Below are 20,425 nucleotides of genomic sequence, written 5' to 3'. Positions count from 1 at the left end.
CGCTGCCCGCTGGGTGTTCAACTTTTATTCTGGCTCCGTGCATTTTAAATACAGATGTCCCACTTCCAGCTCCTGGGGTCATTTTAATTTTCTCGTTATGAAGAGGGCAGTCCCGCCCGAAAGCGGGATCAGGCCTCGGCCACCCTTAGTTATCACCCTCTGGTGTCGTCAGAGTGTAAATAGGTCGCAGAGGAAGGGCCTTTACTGAGCAGGCTGGCCCATCTCTGATGGCATCAACAGAGAGAGCGAGGCCTTCGACAATAGCCACCGAACTTACTGTTTACTTACATGCATTGCTAAGTAGGTCACATGCACTACTCACATTCTACCTTCACACCAACCCTAAAGTGACCCACACTTCACAGGAAGTAGGAAGTAGCTTGTATGGTGGAAACGAGATTGGCGGTGAAGTCTCTTTCTCTCCAGAACAGCGCCGTCCCGTAGAAATATAACGGAGGCCACATTTTAAATTTTCTAATAGCCACGTGAAAGTTTAAAAAAAAAAAAAGATGAAATTAATATTAACAATAACTTTTTACTTGACCCGCTGTCCAAAATATTGTCATTTTTTTTAAAGATTTTTATTTATTTATTTGAGAGAGAGAATGAGATAGAGAGAGCACATGAGAGGAGGGAGGGTCAGAGGGAGAAGCAGACTCCCGGCTGAGCAGGGAGCCCAATGCGGGACCCGATCCAGGGACTCCAGGATCATGACCTGAGCCGAAGGCAGCCGCTTAACCAACTGAGCCACCCAGGTGCCCCGACAGGAAAGGTCTTTTTTTTTTTTTTAAAGGTTTTATTTATTTATTTGAGACAGAGAGAATGAGAGACAGAGCTCATGAGAGGGGGGAGGGTCAGAGGGAGAAGCAGACTCCCCGCCGAGCAGGGAGCCCGATGCGGGACTCGGTTCCGGGACTCCAGGATCAGGACCTGAGCCGAAGGCAGTCGCTTAACCAACTGAGCCACCCAGGCGCCCTTGTCATTTCTTTATAATAGTTTTTAACAAGATCCTTTACGTTCTTTTTTTGTACTAAGTTCATCTCGATTTGAACCGGGCGCTTTTCATGCGCTCAATAGCCGCATGTGGCCAGTGGCTACCACTTTGGACAACACAGCTTCTAGAACCTTAGAGCCAGAGAGAATTTGCACTCCCTTTTAATCGCTCTCCCCAACTCCAGAGCAAGTGATTGCACCTGCTTTAGTAAAGAAATCAATGCTTTAATTCAGTGGCTCTCAAAGTTTTTGGTCTCAGGACCCTTTGGTATGCTTAAAAATTTCTGAGATCTTTTGTGTATGTGGGTTATATCTAAGTATATGTAGACTATTAGAAATTAAAATCGAGAAAAAAAAATTTTTTTTAACCGAAGTATCATTTATACAATAAGATTCACCTATATTTGGTTCTGTGAATTTTGGCAAATGCATAGTGGTGTAACCACTACCACAAACAAGGTATAGCACCTTCACCCCCCACCCCAAATAAAATTACTGCCTGTCCCTTTGTAGTCCACTCCTCCACCCACCTCCAGTCCTTGGCAGCCACTGATTAAGGCTGAGAAAAGTTTTAAAATCCAAGAATACCGAAGCATACATTCCATTAGACGTTGAAGCTGTGACTTCATCACCTGCTGTGAACCTCTGGAAAACTCCAGGGTGCACTCATGAGTGAGTGACAGTGGAAAAGGCAAATAAAAAAACGTTTTAGTGTTATTATGAAAATAGTTTTGACCTCAATAACCCCCTGAAAAGGTCCTCAAAGTGGGGTCCTGCAACTATATTTTGAGAACTGCTACAGTAACCTGCCTAGTGAATATTCTGCCATCCCGACCCACAAGTATGCTAAGAAGTCTACATACCAGACTATTTTAAATAATTGGCATTTACAGAGTATAGTCAATCAATTCACAAAATTTTGACCATTTTATATGCCTTATTTCAATTTAATTCTTGCAATGACCCCATGAGTAATAACAGTGCAAACAGTCCCCCAAATTATGATGATCTGACTTAACGATATTTTGACGTTACAATGGTGTGAAAACTACATGCGTTCAGTTGAAACCTTACTTCGAATTTTGAATTTTGATTTTTTCCTGGGCTGGCAATATGCAGTTCGATGCTCTCTCATGATGGTGGGCAATGGCAGCCAGCCACAGCTCCCAGTCACCCTGGTGACCAGGAGGGTAAACAACCAATATACTTACAGCCATTCTGCACCCATACAACCATCCCGTTTCTCACTTTCAGTAAAGTATTTAATAAATTACAAGAGATAGTCAACACTTTATTATAAAATAGGCTTTGAGTTAGATAATTTTGCCCAGCTATTGGCTAACGTGAGTGTTCTGAGTCCATTTAAGATAGGCTTGGCTAAGCTGTAATGTTCAATAGGGTAGGTGTATTAAATGCATTTTCGACTTAGAATATGTTCAATCTATGATGGGTTTATGGGAATGTAGCCCTGTACAAGTCAAGGAAGATCTGTACTCCACATTGCATGAAGTTAAAAATGCCTGCAGCCTGGTCCTTGCTGCTCCTCTAACCAGTAGGGGGGTGGCTGTCATTGACTAATAGAAGTTCTTAAAAATAAGGATATATTACTAATTTATGATGATAGCTGCTGCCAGGAACAAGGCAGTGCCTGCTCTAACATCCATCAGATGGATCAAGGATTTGCAGCATCCTGGGAGATCACAAGCTCATCTGACAGAGCCTTGGGCATCTCTCAGCTGCTGGGATTATTTTGCAGGTAAATGGTTTATTTGAGATCCTAAACCCCATGGGATAAAGACCTGAAACAATATTTTTCCAACTGCCCCCACTTATACTAAGTCGGACCTCCTCCTTTCACACCATGGAGTAGGTCCCTAAATAACGCAACTATGTAGCTACTTTCAGAGATCCATCTCATTTCAATATTTAAGTCACTGTCCCATTTATTTTTGAATTTAAAACTCAAATGTGATTCAAAAGCCTTCTCCCAGACTCCAGAGGAGAGAGTGACCTGGAGAGATAGAAGTCCAGCTCTGAATACCTTTTCCACCCCCTCTGCTAGCTCCCCTGTGACTCAGAAGACAGATGTCAGAAACTGTAATCATATTGTCACACAAAGCCACAAGAAAGATCTAGAATCCAATCAGGCGTCTTTTTAATATTTTTAAAAGTTATCATTGTGCTCTATTTTCTTACCAGATAGGTAAACTACGAAAAAGAGCATCGAATTCCTTTCCAGTTTTTAGAACTTGATGCAGGGCTAAACACAGACTTTTCCTTGGGGCATTCTCATTAGTAGAGACCTGGGTGCCCCTCTCCTCAAAAGCCTCATCGACCCAACCCCTCTTAGTAAACCCTGAGGACAGGACTGGCTCCAAAGCCTGGCTCTGGCTGGCAACTCTCTCAACTTAGATTATGTAGCACTTGGTATCTTTTATCCTCAGCTTTGGGCCTACGTGTCTGTTCTGGAAAGACAAGAAGATAAGATCCTTTCCACATGAATGGAACACTTGCTTTTATTTCCAGACAGAGAAAATAAAAACAGAAAGATACAAGCATTAGCAGAATATTGTTATTGTTTTTTTTCTTACGTGGTTGTTTTGTAGACATCCTGCCCCCCCAAAAAACCAAAAAACATAACAACAAAATGGCTCAAAAATGGGTAAATTCTGCCTCAAACAACACCAGGACTCTCCTGCATTCTTCTGTTGTTATGTTTTTTCCCAGAAGTCCTCTGACCACACAGTTGGCCCTCATCATGTCAGCAACACATTCTTGAAGCTAGTTCTCCCTCCTCCCTGGATGAATTTATGAGTTGACCCAAGGGCCAGAAGGGGATGGGGTGAAGGATAAGCACTATCTCAGATTTCTAAATGTTTAGCAGAGGTGAAAAGGGTTTCTCTGCTTAAACTGAACCCTCTGGGGAGTCAAATGTAAGTGTTACTAGTATTAAAACTACAGGTCTGAACTGGGCTTAAATAAAGAGATCCTTGGTTCTAGACATAGACCAAAACTTCCATCTGGCTGACTGTGTGAACTTAAGCAATTGATCTTTTCCCCTGGATGTAATGGTTTATTTTATATGTTAACTTGGCTGGGTCATGGTGCCCAGAAATTTGGTCAAACATTATTCTGGATGTTTGGGTGAGATTAATATTTAAATCTGTAGACTTTGAGTAATACATATTGCCCTCCCTAACGTAGGTGGGTCTCATCCAATCAGTTGAAGGTCTGAATAGAACAAAGAGATGGACCTCCCCCAAACAAGCAGGAATTCTGCTAGCAGATGGCCTTTAGACTTGAACTTCAATATTCACTCTTCTCTGGGTCTCTACCTTGCTGGCCCACCCTGAATATTTTGGACTTGCTAACTTCCACAATCATGTGAGCCAATACCTTAAAAATGATCTCTCAGTCTCTGTCTCTCTTTCTCTGATTTAATATATATCAGATTGAAAGCATGAAAAACACAATAACACAGAGTGATGGCAATTATATGAGGAAACAGGCACTCTTGGGGATCCCTGTGGGAGCATAGATGAGTATCTCCATCCAAGGCAATTTGAACTACTTAGAAAAATTAAAAATCTGTATATTCTGTGACCTAAGTATTTATCATACAGAGGTAAGAATAAAGATATTTATTGCAGTCTTTTTGCTAATATTAAAAGATTGGAAGATACCCAGCAAAATTATGGTAACCCATGCAGCAGAGTACTGTGTAGTGTGAAAATAATGAACCAGCTCTTTGTGGACTGACAAGGAAGATTCTAAGATTCTAAGAGTCTAAGACATTGAGAGAAAACAGTAAGTTGTAGGACAATGAAATGGAATGCTGTTATTTGTGGGAGAGAATAAAAATTAAGAGTTTATAAATATAGAGAGAATCAAGAAACCAGGAACACTGTTTGCCTCTTGTAAGGAAACTATGTTACTGAGAACAGGGAAAGACATCCTTTTGTCCTTTGTGAATTTTGTACCATGTGCATGCATTATTTATTCAAAAAATAATTAAAAATTTAAAACTTGAAAAACATAGGGGAGACAGTATCAAAACTGACATTCCTTTTGGTCAGGAATGTTCATTAGAAGCTTGTGAAAAGTGAAAAAAGCAAGACTCCATAGGATAAATATGATTTCAAATTTATAAAAAGATATTTATGTATGGGTGTCCCAGCATCAAAAAATGACTAGAAGGATATATTCCCAAAGTGGTAACTCTGGTTATCTCTTTGTTGTATATAGTAATAATTTTTATTTTCTTCTGAATGCTTTTGCATTTTGCATGTTATCTGAATTTCTAAATGTTCATTTATTTCTTTTACAATTAGAAAAATAATTTTTTAAAAATATTTTATTTATTTGCTTGGGAGAGAGAGCAGAGGGAGAGGGAGAAGCAGACCCCTGCTGAGCATGGAGCCTGATACAGGGCTCGATCCCAGGACCCTGGGTCATGACCTGAGCTGAATACAGATGTTTAACCGACTGAGACACCCAGGCACCCCTAGAAAACCAATTTTTAAGAGAAGATTATATGTATGATTTTTTTCTTTCTGTAAGCAATAGTTCTGGATTATTGCAACCTTTGTAACTCATATCCTAGTTGATGTCCAGTCTCCAGAGGAATCCTAAAACTCAGCTTTTGAGCTCCTCTTACCTCAGATCCTGACAATATTGAGCCCACATTTAACCCTTTCTAGGTAGCTCTTTAATGTAAGTCCTTTATAAAAATAATTTGCAATAAGCAATTACAGTAATCATTACCTAATTTATATGACTGATCAGTTCATACATTGTGTATATTCACTTTCTTAAACTAGCAAGCCCCTATAGGCTTTTTAGAACTTGGATATGGTTAATTGTGTACACTTCCTCCTATCTGATGTTAATTTATGTCTTGTCAAACAGTGACTGGATTCCTTTCTTTGTTTTTCCCCAGTAAGAATGGCATTCAAAGTCACCCATTCCTATTCAAACAGTAGTCCTATAAGATCTTAGCACATTGCTTTAAGAAACTGCCAAATAGTTTTCCAAAGTGTTTGTATCTGCCCCCCAGTTTCTGGCACAAGGCTCCTGAAACCTTTGTGATTTCCTAAGTGTTAAGAGCAATAGGAGCATCTTTCATTCTATTGAGGTGACTCTGAGTGGGCTCTGGATGGCTCTGAATGGGAGCTGGTCACCAGAAAGAGCAAGCCATGATTAGAAGGTGAGAATTTTCAGCTCTACCTTCCATCCTCCAGAAAAGGGAGAGGGATTAGAAATGGGTTAATAATTGATCATGCCTATATGAGGAGGCCTCCATAAAATCCCAATAGTACGGGTTTGGAGAACTTCCCGGTTAGCAAATGCACCCCAACTCCATGGGGACAGAAGCTCCAGCATTTTGAGACCCTCCCAGTCCTCAACCCTATGTATTTATTCATCTGGCTGTTCATCTATATCCTTTATCATATCCTTTAATAAACTGATGAATGTAAGGAATTGTTTCCCCAAGCTCTGTGAGCCACTCTAGCAAATTAATTGAACCTGAGGTGGTGGTCATGGGAACCTCCAATCTGTAGCCAAATTGGACAGAAGTTGTGGGTAACCTAATTGCAATTGTTATCTGTAGTGAGGTAGAAGCACTCTTATGGGATTGAGCCCTTAACCTGTAGGGTCTGACAGTATCTCCAGGTAAATTGTGTCAGGGTTGAGTTAAATTATAAGACATCCAGCTGGTGTTACAGACAATTGCTTGGTGTGGGAAATCATGGTATGAGAAATATGTTGGCAGAAGGGTAGTGAATGTGGTAGTAGTTTGAAAAGTAAAAGAGAAACACAGGAAGGAGAGCTGGGTTTTTCCCTACTCAGGAAAACTGGGCAGGTTTTTCCTATACACAGGTATGAAGAGCTAAAGGAAAGAGTGAGAACAATGTCTCACCAAATAGAGGATGTTAATAAAAAGAAAGAAATTATAAAAAGAAATCAAGTAGAAATTCTGGACTTGAATAACTGAAATGAAAAACTCACTAGAGGGACTCCACAACAGATTTGAGCAGGCAGAAGAAAGAATCAATGAACACAAAAATAGATCAATTGAGATTATCCATTTTGGGAGCAGAAAGAAAAATAAATAAAGAACACTGATCAGAGGTTTAGAGACCTGTGGAACACCATCAAGCATATAACACATGCACAATGGGAATCCCAGAAAAGAGGAGAAAGAAAGGGGCAGAAAGAATATTTGAAAAAATAGTGGCTAAAAACTTCCAAAATTTGATAGGAAACAATAATCTACACATCCAAGAAGCTCAGTGAACTCCAGGATAAATTCAAAGAGATTCACACCTAGACTCACAAATAAGCAGTCAAAAGACAAAGAGAATTTTGAAAGCAGAAAGAGAGGTGATTCTCACGCAAAAGGGATCTCAATACGATTAACAACTGATTTCTCATCAGAAACAATAGGGTACAGAAGGCAGTAGGATGATATATATTCAGTGTTCTAAAAGAAAAAAGAACTGTCAATCAAGAATCCTATATCTGGCAAAACGACTCTTCAAAAATGAAGGAGAAATTGAGACTTCCCAGATAAACAAACACCAAGATTTTTTTCTAGCAGTCTTGCCCTGTAAGAAATACTAAAGGGAATTTTTCAGACTAACATAACTTTAGAACCTGGGTGGCTCAGTCGTTAAGCGTCTGCCTTCAGCTCGGGTCATGATCCCAGGGTCCTGGGATTGAGCCCCACATTGGGCTCCCTGCTCAGAGGGAAGCCTGCTTCTCCCTCTCCCACCCCCCTGCTTGTGTTCCCTCTCTCGCTGTGTCTCTCTCTGTCAAATAAATAAATAAATAAAATCTTTAAAAATATATATAAAACATGGAAAATGTGGTTTTTGTTTGTAACTAATTTTTCTCTTTATTTACAATGCATAAAGATACAATTTATAACCAAAACAACTTAAAAGGTGGGAGAAATGAAGATACACAGGAACAAAGTTTTTGTAGAATAATGAGATTAAGTTGGTATTAATCCAAACTAGATTGTTATAAATTGAGATGTTAGTGGTAATCCTCAGAGCAACCACTAAGAAAATAACTAAAAATATATATATTAAAAGAAATGACAAGGGAATTAAAATGGTACACTAAAAAATATGTTTATCACAAAACAAGACAGTGATGGAGGAACTGAGGAACAAAACAGACATAAAACATAATTTGTTTTCTACATGATCCATGATTACATTAAATTTAAATGGATTAAATTCTCTAAAATCCAGAGATTGGCAGAAAGGATAAGACAACATGATCCAACTATATGCTGTCTACAAGAGATTTTTCATTTTAGATTCAAAGACACAAATAGGTTGAAAGTGAAAGGATGGAAAAAGTCTTACCATCCAAACAGTAACCAAAAGAGAATGAGGTGACTATGCAAATAGGAGACAAAATAGGTTTTAAGACCAAAAAAAATGTTACTAGAGACAAAGAAAGACATTTTATGATGATAAAAACATCAATTCATCAAGAAGATATAACAACTGTGAGCATGCATGCACTTAACAACACAACCCCAAAATACATGAAGTAAAAGAAGACAGAATTTAAGGGGAAAATAGACAATTCAAGAATAACAGTTGGAGATTTCAATACCCCACTTTCAATAATGGATAGAACAACCAGACGGAAGATCAGCAAAGAAAGAGAACTTTGATCAACACAATAAACCAACTAGATCCAATAGACATCTACAGAACATTTCCCACAACAGTAGCAGAATACACTTCCTTCTCAAGTGCACATGGAGCATTCTCCAAGATAGACCATACAGTAGGCCATAAAACAAGTCTCAATGAATTTAAAAAGACTGCAACCATACAAATTATGCTCTCCAACCACAATGCAATGAAATTAGAAATCAGTAATGGAAGGAAATTTGGGAAACCAATAAATACATGGAAATTAGACAACACATTTCCAAATAATAAATAGGTAAACAAAGAATTGACAAGGGAAATTAGGAAACACTTTGAATGAAAGAAATTGAAAATACAAGTCACAAGACTGCAAAGAAAAGACCTATCTCTGGGCGCCTGGGTGGCTCAGATGGTTAAGCGTCTGCCTTCGGCTCAGGTCATGATCTCAGGGTCCTGGGATCGAGTCCCGCATCGGGCTCCCTGCTCCTTGGGAGCCTGCTTCTCCCTCTGCCTTTCTCTCTCGCTCTGTCTCTCATGAATTAAAAAAAAAAAAAAAAAAGACTTATCTCTTCTTCAGTGTTGACTCAGATATCTTGAACTGCTTCTGCTTGATAATCTCTTCCCTAGGTCTGGATAGGTGTTCTGGCCTCTGATTCACATTTACCTCTTTCTTATTTTATGTTCCTCTGGAAATACAATGTCTGAGAGATCATGGTTTTATTAGGAGAGCTTTAGAGTTTGTCTTTTGAGCCAGCTGCCCCAAAATACAGGAAGAAAAAGAGGGCAGAATTGAAGGGGAAAATAGGTTCTCTTTGCCCCCTTCAGGCCTCTCTCATTGTAGATTAGAGACCTTGTGTTTCATAGACTAATGAGACATATGGCCAAGGGAGTCTTTGAAGTTATACACCTCTATATTTTTTAATGTAGCCAAGCCTCCCCTTTCTACTGGCTCCTGGGTAAAGTCAGTAGGTAATTAACAGCTCCCAGCATAATGCCAGGGACCTGGGAATGACTCCAGGTGGAAATGCCATCCTACCAGCATGGCTATCAGAACAGGGATCTACCACCAAAGGCTTATTTGCCCCTTTTGGTTTTTTATCCTATTTCAGTTCCAAAGGGGGGGAAAAAAAAAGACAAATCTCTTTATGAATTTAAATCCACAGGCTTCCTTTTAAAAAAATTAAGTGCCATTTTTATAACTAGTGGACTATTATCTTAATAATAATAGGATTCAGATCACAGTTGATAGGAGAATTACTTGTTCATAGCACATAATTATATATTCAGTATTTCAGGCCACGGGGCAGTTTTTCAGTCTTTATTCCAGCCCCTACAGATTTTGTTTTAAGAATCTGAGATGAGAGACCATGATGCATTACTCTGATGTGAAATAAAACCCATCTGGCTTTTGGCATGCCCCCATTTCCCAGACAGATGGATAATGTGGTTAGCTGGAAGTTACTGCCTTTATGATATTCATATCTGCTCAAGGATGTCTCAAAGATCAGAGGTATAAACAAACATGGGTCGTATTTTTCTTGGCTGATAATCTCATCCAGACATAACTTTAAAACAGGCGTTCTCAGTGGGGTCCCCAGACCAACAGAATCAGTATCATTTGGGAACCTGTTAGAAATGGAAACTCTCAAGCCTCACCCCAGACCTGCTGAATTAGAAACTCTGGGGGTGGTGCACGACCATCTGCAAGCTAACAAGCCCTCTGGGGGATGCTCACTCACACTCAAAGGCGGAAACCACTGCTTTAGAAAAATGTAACCATGTTTCTAAGAAAGAAGAGAAAACATTAATTCTTTAGGATTTTTCAAATACCTATTATGTACTGAGTACTGTTCTCCCAGTTTTCAGGGGTACCTCAAAAGTCTCCAGAGGGCAGTGAGGGAACCTTAATGTGTGAAGCTTGCTGTAGCTTTGATAATGCCAGGCACGCTGCTTGCAGACACCACTTCCTAGTGGCCAGACAGAAAGGCAGACCCAGTGGAGGAACACTGCTTCCCTCTTCCCCAAGAAGCTGATAACCCTGTTATGTGAAATCTCTCTGTTTAAATGTTGAAAAAATTGGAAGTCAAATTTTATTACTTATTATTAAAAATTATTAAAAGTCATTATTTAAAAAAAAGAACAGCTCTATTGAAGTATAATTACATACCACATAATCCACTCTTTTTGCTTGTTTGTTTTGGGGTTTTTTTTTTTAGATTTTATTTATTTATTTATTTGAGGGTGGGGGATGGAGAGAAAGAGATCATGAGCAGGAGGAGGAGCAGAGGGAAAGGGAGGGAGAGAATCTCAAGCAGACTCAGTGCCGAGCCCGGAGCCTCACACAGGGCTCCATCTCACAACTATGAGATCATGACCTGAGCCAAAATCAAGAGTCGGACGTTCAACTGACTGAGCCACCCAGGCGTCCCCAATTCACTCTTTTTAAGTGTATAATTTGATGATCACTTGATGAACTTTTGGGTGATTCCACTTTTTGATATTATAAATAACAATGCTATGAACATTGTGTACAAGTTTTGTGCACACTGTGTTTTCATTTCTTTTGGGTATATACCTACAAGTTTTATTGCTGGGTCCTGAGGTAACTCTGTTTAAACTTTTGAGAAACTACTCAATGTTTTCTATAGCAGCTGCACCATTTTACATTCCCAGCAACTGTGTATGAGGGGAATGTCCAGTCCACATCTTCACCAACACTAGTTATGGTCTGTCTTTTTAATTCTAGCCATTCCAGTGGGTATGAAGTGGCATCTCATTGTTTTGATTTGCGTTTCCCTAATAACTAATGATGTTAAGCATTTTTTTCAAGTGCTTATTGGCTAGTCACACATTTTTTTAAAAAGATTTATTGATTTATTTGAGAGAAAGAGAGAGAGAGCTTGTGTGAGAGTGAGGGGAGAGGCAGAGAGAAAGGGAGAGAATCTCACTCCCTGCTGAGTGCAAAGCCCTATGTGGGGCTGGATCTCACTACCTTGAGATCAGGACCTGAGCCGAAATCAAGAGTCGGACACTAAACTGACTGAGCCACCCAGGTGCCCCAGCTAGTCACACATCTTCTTTGCAGAAATATCTATTCATACTATTTGTCCGTTTTTATTTTATTTTATTTTATTTTTATTTTTTATTTTTTTTAAAGATTTTATTTATTTATTTGACAGAGAGAGACATAGCGAGAGAGGGAACACAAGCAGGGGGAGGGGGAGAGGGAGAAGCAGACTCCCCGCCGAGCAGGGAGCCTGATGTGGGACTCGATCCCGGGACTCCAGGATCATGACCTGAGCCGAAGGCAGTCGCTTAACCGACTGAGCCACCCAGGCGCCCTATTTGTCCGTTTTTAAATTACATTGCCTTTTTATTATTGAGTTGTAAGAGTGCTTTATATTGTTTGAAGTAAGTCTCTTATCAGGTATATAATTTGCAAGTGTTTTCTCCCATGCCTTGGGTTGTCTTTTCACTTTCTTGATGGCGTCCTTTGAGGCAGAAAAGCTTTTAACTTTGGTCCAGTCCAATGCATTTAATTTTTTTCTTTTGTCTCTTGTGCTTTTGATGTCATGTCTAAGAAACCTCTGCCTAACTCAAGGTCATGAGGATCTACTCCTATGCTTTCTTCTAAGAGTGTCATGGTTTTGAATCTTTACACTTAAAAGTATTCTTGTTAACCCTTCAGGCTACTCAAAACACATCTCTCTGTGGATCTGGCTTGTGGTTGTCGAGTAACCAACTGTCAAGGCTTGCCTGGGACTCAGGTCTTCCCAGGACTTGGAACTTCCAGTGCTAAAACTCGAGGTCCTGGGCAAACCAGGACAAGTTGGACACACTACCAATGGACCTCCAACTAGCCAGCTCTAATAGAAATCATTACCCTTGCTCTCCACGGCTTACAATAGATACCAAATCCCTACTGACCTGGAATGAAAGTTCAGTTTGTTTTCAGTTTAACAAGCATGTATTGAGTGTACACAATGCAAAGCCCTGGGGTTAAGTTTAGTGAGGGATATTAAATTCCAATTTCAGTGTCCATAAATAAAGTTTTATTGTTCTAGGCCCTTGGGGTATATCAGCAAACCTTTATGGAGCTTAAGTTCTAAAGAGGGTAGACAATGTAGCTGGAGGAGGATGAGGAAACCATAGATCGGGAGGATTTTGAAGGCAGGGATTTGGTTTTATTAATCTTTGATTTCCCAGTGTCAGGGCTGTAGAAATCACTCAAAAATGCCTGTTTCCTGAATGAATGAATAAATGAATGAATGAGTGATCTTTGAGCTTCCCATACTTAACATTTTTTTTTCTTGATCCATTTCACTAGACAGCCCCATGATGACAATGACACGTCTAACTTGTCTCGCATATACCTGGCGTCTATTACAGTGTCTGGCATACAGTAGGTGCTCAATAAACAGTATTTTCATGCATGCTTCTTTGAATTTTTCATTCCCTTCATTTGCTATACCAGCCTGGGTTTCAAGAATATTACACCGATAACAACACTAATGAATCCCTACAAATAAACACTTAGAGAGGGGTTGTCAACCAAAGAGTGCTCATTGGTACCTCGACAGCCATTTCACAGGCAGTTGTGCCCTATAGGCACCCAGTAAAACATCGCCAACCACAGAGAGCCTGTAAATTCCTCTAACCAGAAGGGCTCTCCCCGCCCCCTCTCCCCGCGCAGCTCGCTCTGCCCTCCGCCTCCTCCTCTCCGCCCACTCTCCTGGCGGCCGCTGCTTTGTCTCGTGGGCTGGTCCCCGGCGGCTCCCTCCCCTGAACAGCTAGCTGCCGCCAAGGGAGGAAGCGGCGCGGGAGCTGTCCAGCACCCTGGTGCTGAAACCCCGACCGCTCGTCATCCACCAACACCATGTAAGGGCCATGAAAAGGGCTCGTCCTGGCGCAGCGCGGACATGGAGGAGGACTTATTCCAGCTAAGGCAGCTGCCGTGAGTATCATGGGGGCGAGGGAGAGGCAGACAGGCTTTCCTTTAAAAAATGAAAACCGGCAGGGGGGCATCTCTGCATGGCTTCTTGAATGTAAAAGGAACTGTTGGAGAGGAAAGAATTAGGCCCCAAGGAGACAAGCCATTTTCCTATTCCACAGTCCAGCCTCTATATCTCTGACTCAGTTCTATTTTTCAGATCCGTCAGAATCTTATGCGGACCTGGGGGTGTTATGTTTTCCCTTTTAATTGCTCGCAATCCTAAAGGGCTTTTTGAGGTCTGTGTTTTAAGAGAAAGCATTAGCTGCTGTTTTGAAAATGTGGACTGAATTGATGAGTCCATGCAATGACATTGGTTTTTCCCAGCCTTTTCTCCTATGCTGTGAAATTCCTAATTTTTCTGCAAGGTCTTTTGGAAGGGAATGGTACTGCTGTTGCAAAGTGGTTTCTAAAAAGCCGGAATACCTTCCTAGAGGGGAGGCTTGGGCAAAGTCTTGTTGTTTATGAAGTGTTTGAATGAGAGGGCTGAAACCTCTTGCCTTCTCCTGAATGAAAGGATTTTGTAACAGCTACCTAGAGTGAGACTCTGTCGAAGGCTATCCTTGAGAACATCAGGAATACAAAGCTAGAGGATGGGAATTTTTAAGGGACATCAAATTTACTCTGAGAATCTTGGAGAAATACAACCAAGCAACAGAAAGGACAGGGGCCTTGTGGAGGGGCTTACCAATTTCTTCTACTACAAGCCACTGGTGATTGTTAAGCAAATCCCAAGACTATGGGATGGGGCATTAATGGGGATTTTTGTTTTAATTTTTAGAAGCACTAGCCATTTGGATGGTAAAGGTAGACACTGTTTGGATTTGTTGTAAAGGATACATCATTGTTAGTGTATGTGTATTTTCTTGACTTAAATTTTTTTTTCCTCTGTAAGCCACGGAGAAATTCTCCCAAGTGACTTTTAGTGTGACTGATACAGCTCTCTGAGGCTCTGAATACTGAAGGGTATTGTTAATGTTTACTTCTCAATCGGTGTAAAATTAATTTTCATTTAAAAATTTTAATTAAATTTTACTTTTAAGTTTTTATTAATTGGTCTACAAATAGCATATCTTATGTAATCAGCATTATTTCACAAATGCCAAAGGATGTTCAGTTATAATATCCAGAGGTCGATGTATGAATATATAAAAATATACATATGTGACTGTAAGTCTCTTGAGGGAAACACCACTTTTGTTGAAAATAAATATCATGTTAAAAAAAAAACAACCTATTATCTTAAAGTAAAAAAAATAATTCAGAAATTGAAATATGAAATCTGGTACTCAGAATAAGAATACAATACATATTGGAACGGCAGTTTATTGAGATAAATTTTCAAATAATGGCAGAGCATGTGAACTTTGCAGATTACTTAGAGATTCATTTATATTTAATCTATTCAAGTATAGACATGACACTATTGTGACAATTCCTTCCTTAATTAAAAAGAAGGTAAAAATGATGAGGTTTTTATTTATTTAAATTTAAAAATTAATTTAGTTTTTTATACTCATGTTAATATAATGTACTAATATAATCTATACATAGGGTAAATAAAGTTCGAAAAGAAGTACAAGAATAAAAGGTAGTCTCTCTCTTCCCAAACCGCAGGTTAAGTTTCTTGGTTATTCTCTCTGATACTTTAACACATAAATACATGTAATATCTATTAGCAAGGCCAAATTGTGTCTGGCTAAGAGCATTAGCTCTTAAGTAAGACAGGCTTGAATTCAGATCTTGGCTTTGCCACTTTCCGGTTATTTGACTTTGAGCAAGTGACTTAACCTTTCTGAGATTGAGCTTCCCTCACCATAAAATAGGGCTCACAATAGTCCTTGATTCACAGAGTTACTGTAATGATCAGGTGAGATAATGTGTGCTGAATGCCTGGTAGACACAAAGCACTCAACATATATTAACTAATATTATTATTACATCTCAAAAAATCATTTATAAAAATGTATAGAGACTCCCTATGCTGGAATCTTCAAAATCGTAATCTGCAATTTGAATGAAGTCAGAATTAGCCCTGAAACGTGTTGACTTCTATTTATAAAAAAGGAGTGAAGTAAAAGGAACAGCTACATGAATCTGAGTGGGTTACAAATCACGACTTAGAGGTTTTTTAAACCACACCCTGTGTATATTGTGTACAGATTGCAGGCAACAGATTTCCTGAGAGCAATATGGTTTTTTTTAAAAATCAGAATTCCCTGTAGAGGGTTGGCAAGAGTGGACTTTGGAACAGACTTAGTCCTGTGGGAAGCCAAGTGTTAATATATTATAAGCCACTAAGTAGTTTACAAGGTTCAGGGAGGGGAAAGGGGGATGAGGGTGCCTAAGGAAACAGTCCCTCCTTACACTTGAGCTCCTTCACACAGCTCTAGGATGGTTCATTTTAGGCCCCAAACAACCTCTGCCTTTCACCTGCTGTCCATTTAGGCACAGTACCATGTACAGGAGATTCTGGAGCCTACGGTTTTGTGTTTTTTTTTAAGATTTTATTTATTTATTTGACAAAGAGAGACACAGCAAGAGAAGGAACACAAGCAGGGGGAGTAGGAGAGAGAGAAGCAGGCTTTCCGCAGAGCAGGGAGCCCGATGCGGGGCTCGATTCCAGGACCCTGGGATCATGACCTGAGCAGAAGGCAGACGCTTAATGACTGAGCTGTCCAGGCACCCCTGGAGTCTAAGATTTTGTATCTAGTTCTGCCTTATTGTATGACCTTGTGCAAGTCAGACTTCTCTAGGTCTCTCCTTTGTAGGATGATTTCTTGAAAGCAACTTTTGCAGACTACATTGGTTGATTGGTTGATTGACTCATTCATTTTATTCATTTAGGCACCATCCTAGATACAAGGGATTCTACAACTAAGATAGACATGGTCCTTGCTCTCAAGGAAGTCACAGTCTGGAGCTGCAATGTCCAATACGGTCGTCACTAGCCATATGTGGTTATTTAAATTTAAACTTAAATTATGTAATTTGGATATGAAATCATTTCTATAGTATAATATACAATATAAAATGTAACTTATAAATAAATACGTGAAATTTGAAAAATCATTTTCTCGATTGCACTAACCACATTTTGAGTGCTCAATAGCTACATGTGGTTAGTGGCTACCACATTGGACAGCACAGGTCTAAAACATTTCCATAACTGCAGAAAATTCTATTGGACAGCACTGGACTGGTGCTGAGAGAGGCAGACATTGAACACATATCATTGCCCAATAATTATGAGAATTGTTTTAAGGGCTGTAAAGGAAAAGTGCAGGGTGCAGTGAGACTAGTTCTAGATGGGGTGGGGGGGAGGATCAGTGAAGGTTTCCTTGAGGAAGTGACATTGCAGTTGAGCCCCCAGAGATGTATAGGAGTCATCCAAGGAAAGAGATAGGCTGAGGAGTATTATGGACAAAGGGAACTGTGTAGACAAAAGCACTGAAGTAGGAAAAAAGTGTTGCATCTCAAAATCAGGCCAGTGGAGGGAACATAGAGGAAACTAGTGGCTCAAGGGAGGCTGCAGAGGATGGCAGGGACCAGGCCATACAGGGCCCTGTAGCCTGTAACAATGAGTTAGAACTTTATCCTGTGTTTGCCCAATCTACTTTCTTTCTCCCTCCTTTCTTACAAACTTTGTCGTCAAGATTAAACTTAAATCTATTACCTCAAGGGGGGCGCCTGGGTGGCTCAGTCGTTAAGCGTCTGCCTGCGGCTCAGGTCATGGTCCCAGAGTCCTGGGATCGAGTCCCGCATCGGGCTCCCTGCTCTGCAGGAAGCCTGCTTCTCCCTCTCCCACTCCCGCTGCTTGTGTTCCCTCTCTCGCTGTATCTCTCTCTGTCAAATAAATAAAATCTTTTAAAAAAAAAATCTATTACCTCAAGGAATCTCCCACTGACTTCTCCTGAGCTTAATCAACAGCAGGGGTAAAAGTGTGGGCTCTGAGGCAGGCAGACCTGGGTTCAAACATCTGGGTGGCCTTGGGCTAGTGACTTCACCTCCCAAAGGCTGGGCGTTCTTCCATAAAGTCAAGATAATGGCAGTATCTGCATGGCAGGGCTGTTATGAAGATCAGGATAGTCATCACTGGGAAGTTCTTAGTACAGTACCTGGCTCCAAGTAAGGGCTCAATGAATAGTGCTGGTGTTATTTGTCTTCCTCCACTCTAGATTTGTTTCCCTTAACCTCCAACATCACCTAGAAGTCATGGCCTCCTTTTCAGAACACTAAGAAAATGTTCATTATCACTCACTTCACAGGCAAAAAAAAAGCAGAGTTATTTCAATAGCCTAGGGATCCTCAAGGTCAACCCACCAAAACCTTTTAAAACCTCAAGCTCAAAGCTGCTCACACCCCATCATTTCAAACACATGCCAGCCAGCCTCATCTCTAGGGGATATGTGTTTTAGTGACTTAAGAGGAACAATCTTAGGTTTTGGGGAGGATCGTCCCAGGCTCTGCTGGTCTAGAGAGTAGCTTTACAGCCCCAATCAAACTCTTCTCTGGCTGTCTAAAAGATTTATGCAGATCTGTATGTGAATCACTGTGTGATCTTAGGCAATGTATTTACTGTCCTGACACTTAAGCAGTGCCTGGGCCACCTTTAAAGGCATTTTCAACTTTATGATTCTAAGCTCTCTACATGGGTGTGCCTGGTACCATCCTGGTTTATGGAAATTATTCTGTTGTAATTATTAATTATATCTCTTTTACTCTGTAGTACATGGTTTCTCAATTTTGACACTCTTCACATTTTAGACAAGATAATACTTTGTGGTGGGGGGCTGTGCTATGCATTATAAGATGTTTAGCAGCATCCCTGGCCTCTACGCACTAGACGCCATATCCATCCCCCCAAGTTGTGACAATCAAAAATGTCTCCAGATATTGCCAATGTCCCCTAGGAGACAAAAATCACGCCCCATTGAGAACCACAACTTTAAAGTATTTTAGTATAGGCAATGAATTATTCAGTCTCTCTATTTCTAGAGTATCTTTGGGTCTCTCTTTCAACCTCATTTCTCTGACCTTACTCATGTCAGGACCCTAGTACATGTTCTTCCAGCAACTTGTGCACATCCCTCCATCCTCAGTATCCCTTTGGTAAAAGATTGTAAAGTCCATGAGGACAAGAGCTCAGTCTCACACACAGAAGGTTGTCACGGCATGCTTATTGAATGAATGAATGAGTTACAAAGACAAACTACCTGGAGAGTTGTTGCACAGACCTCTGTCCCCCGCCCCCCCTCCACTGAAGCCATGGCACAGAATGATCAAGTGCAGGGGCCTCTCTACTCAAGCAGACCCAGATTCAAATCCTGCCTTTCCTGCTAAATTGGAAGGTAATCTTTTCTTCTCCAGGCCTCAGTCTCAAGTGCTTAGTGGAGGTACCAGCACATGGTAAGGGCTTAATAAAAGTTAACTCTATTTATTTGTGATTGTTACTTTTTGTCCAGAATATAAACTAGTGGTCCACTACCCAGGGAACAAGATCAATGCAGGTCGATGGGGTTGGCAGGAAAATAGAAACAAACAAAATACACAGAAAATTAAAATTTCCTTTAATTATGGACTTCTAGACATTCAGGAATGGAAGGGACCTTAAAAGCCATTGTATCCAAACCCTCAGACCTTATCTCCCCAATCCAGGGCAGGAGGGCATCAAGTGATGGCTTTCAAACTTCTGTGGCCACCATCAATGGCTTATTAAAATTCAGATCCCTGGGCTCTACTCTGCGGAGATGCACCAGTTTTAGGTCAGGAGAATGACCCAGGAATTGGCATTTTAATCAGTTCTCTAGGGGTGTTCTTGGCCTCAGAGAAGCATCAGCTAATTGGTTGAGACCACAGGCTGTGGTCACTTAGGCCAGTGATTGTAGTACCCTATCTACTCTCTAGGGAGCCTGGGCCAATTGGTGTAATACCTCTGAGCTTCTATTTACTTGTCTATAAATTGGGGATTTTAATAACACCTTCCTCCCAGGGTTGTTGAAGAGATTATATAAGACAGTAAGTATATATAGCATGTACGCATACCGAAGTGCTACCATGTTAAATATCATCACCCCTGGGTCCACTCAGATGGATATCCAACTCTCCTAGACCATCTTTCATGAAGGTGAACTCACTGCCTTCAAAAACAGCCTTTTTCATCTCTGGACTTCTCTGCCTAAGAAGGCTCCCCAGACTGTTGAAATCTGCTCCCCTCTTGTCCATACCCAGAAGCTCAAGCTCTGGTTTCGGCGTCCAAGTTGAACAAGCACCATCTTTCACATGCCCAGACCTCAAATATTTGAAGACAGAGGTCCAGCCCCTGAAAAGGTGCTTCCCAAATCACAGAGATCAGGGAGTGCCCAGGTCTTGTCTTGAAGGAAATAAAAAGCAAGTCCTATTTTAAGGGATCTTGGCAATTTCCACTGCTCTGGGTCCACAGCATCTAATCCCATTTGCCGATAGGTCTCAGATTCCAAAGAAGCCCCTGTGTGACATAGCTGAGCTCTTGGGACAAAACGGAGGTGCACTGTCGTCAGCATTGCCGACTGAGTTCCCCAAACAAGTGGGCACTTGTTATGCCTTGCAGATGGATATCCCAGGAAAGATGTCTTCCTCTCCTGATTGCGGGGTGGTGGGGAGAAAGGACGAATGACAAAAGCTTCAGATCCCCTCCATCCTTCCCCCACTGTAGTCCCCCTACCAAGCCGCCGTCACCTCTCACACAGCTGACCACACAGCCGCCTCCCTGGTCTCCCCACTT

At 40.8% G+C, this 20,425-nt stretch overlaps 1 protein-coding gene across 1 annotated transcript in view; it reads left to right on the top strand.

Annotated features, from left to right (window-relative positions):
* Positions 1-13,443: 13,443 nt before the first annotated feature.
* The window catches only part of LOC110592463 (SV2 related protein), a gene marked incomplete at its 3' end in the record, with an annotated part of 62,109 nt that continues 55,127 nt past the window's right edge, over positions 13,444-20,425 (top strand). The window contains exon 1 of the mRNA XM_044921146.1: positions 13,444-13,626. Within this exon, the coding sequence (XP_044777081.1) occupies positions 13,592-13,626 (35 nt within the window). The remainder of the gene's footprint in view (positions 13,627-20,425) is intronic.

Source organism: Neomonachus schauinslandi, chromosome 14 (assembly GCF_002201575.2).
Source record: "Neomonachus schauinslandi chromosome 14, ASM220157v2, whole genome shotgun sequence".
Lineage (NCBI taxonomy): Eukaryota > Metazoa > Chordata > Mammalia > Carnivora > Phocidae > Neomonachus > Neomonachus schauinslandi.
This window is presented reverse-complemented; position numbering and strand designations above follow the sequence as displayed.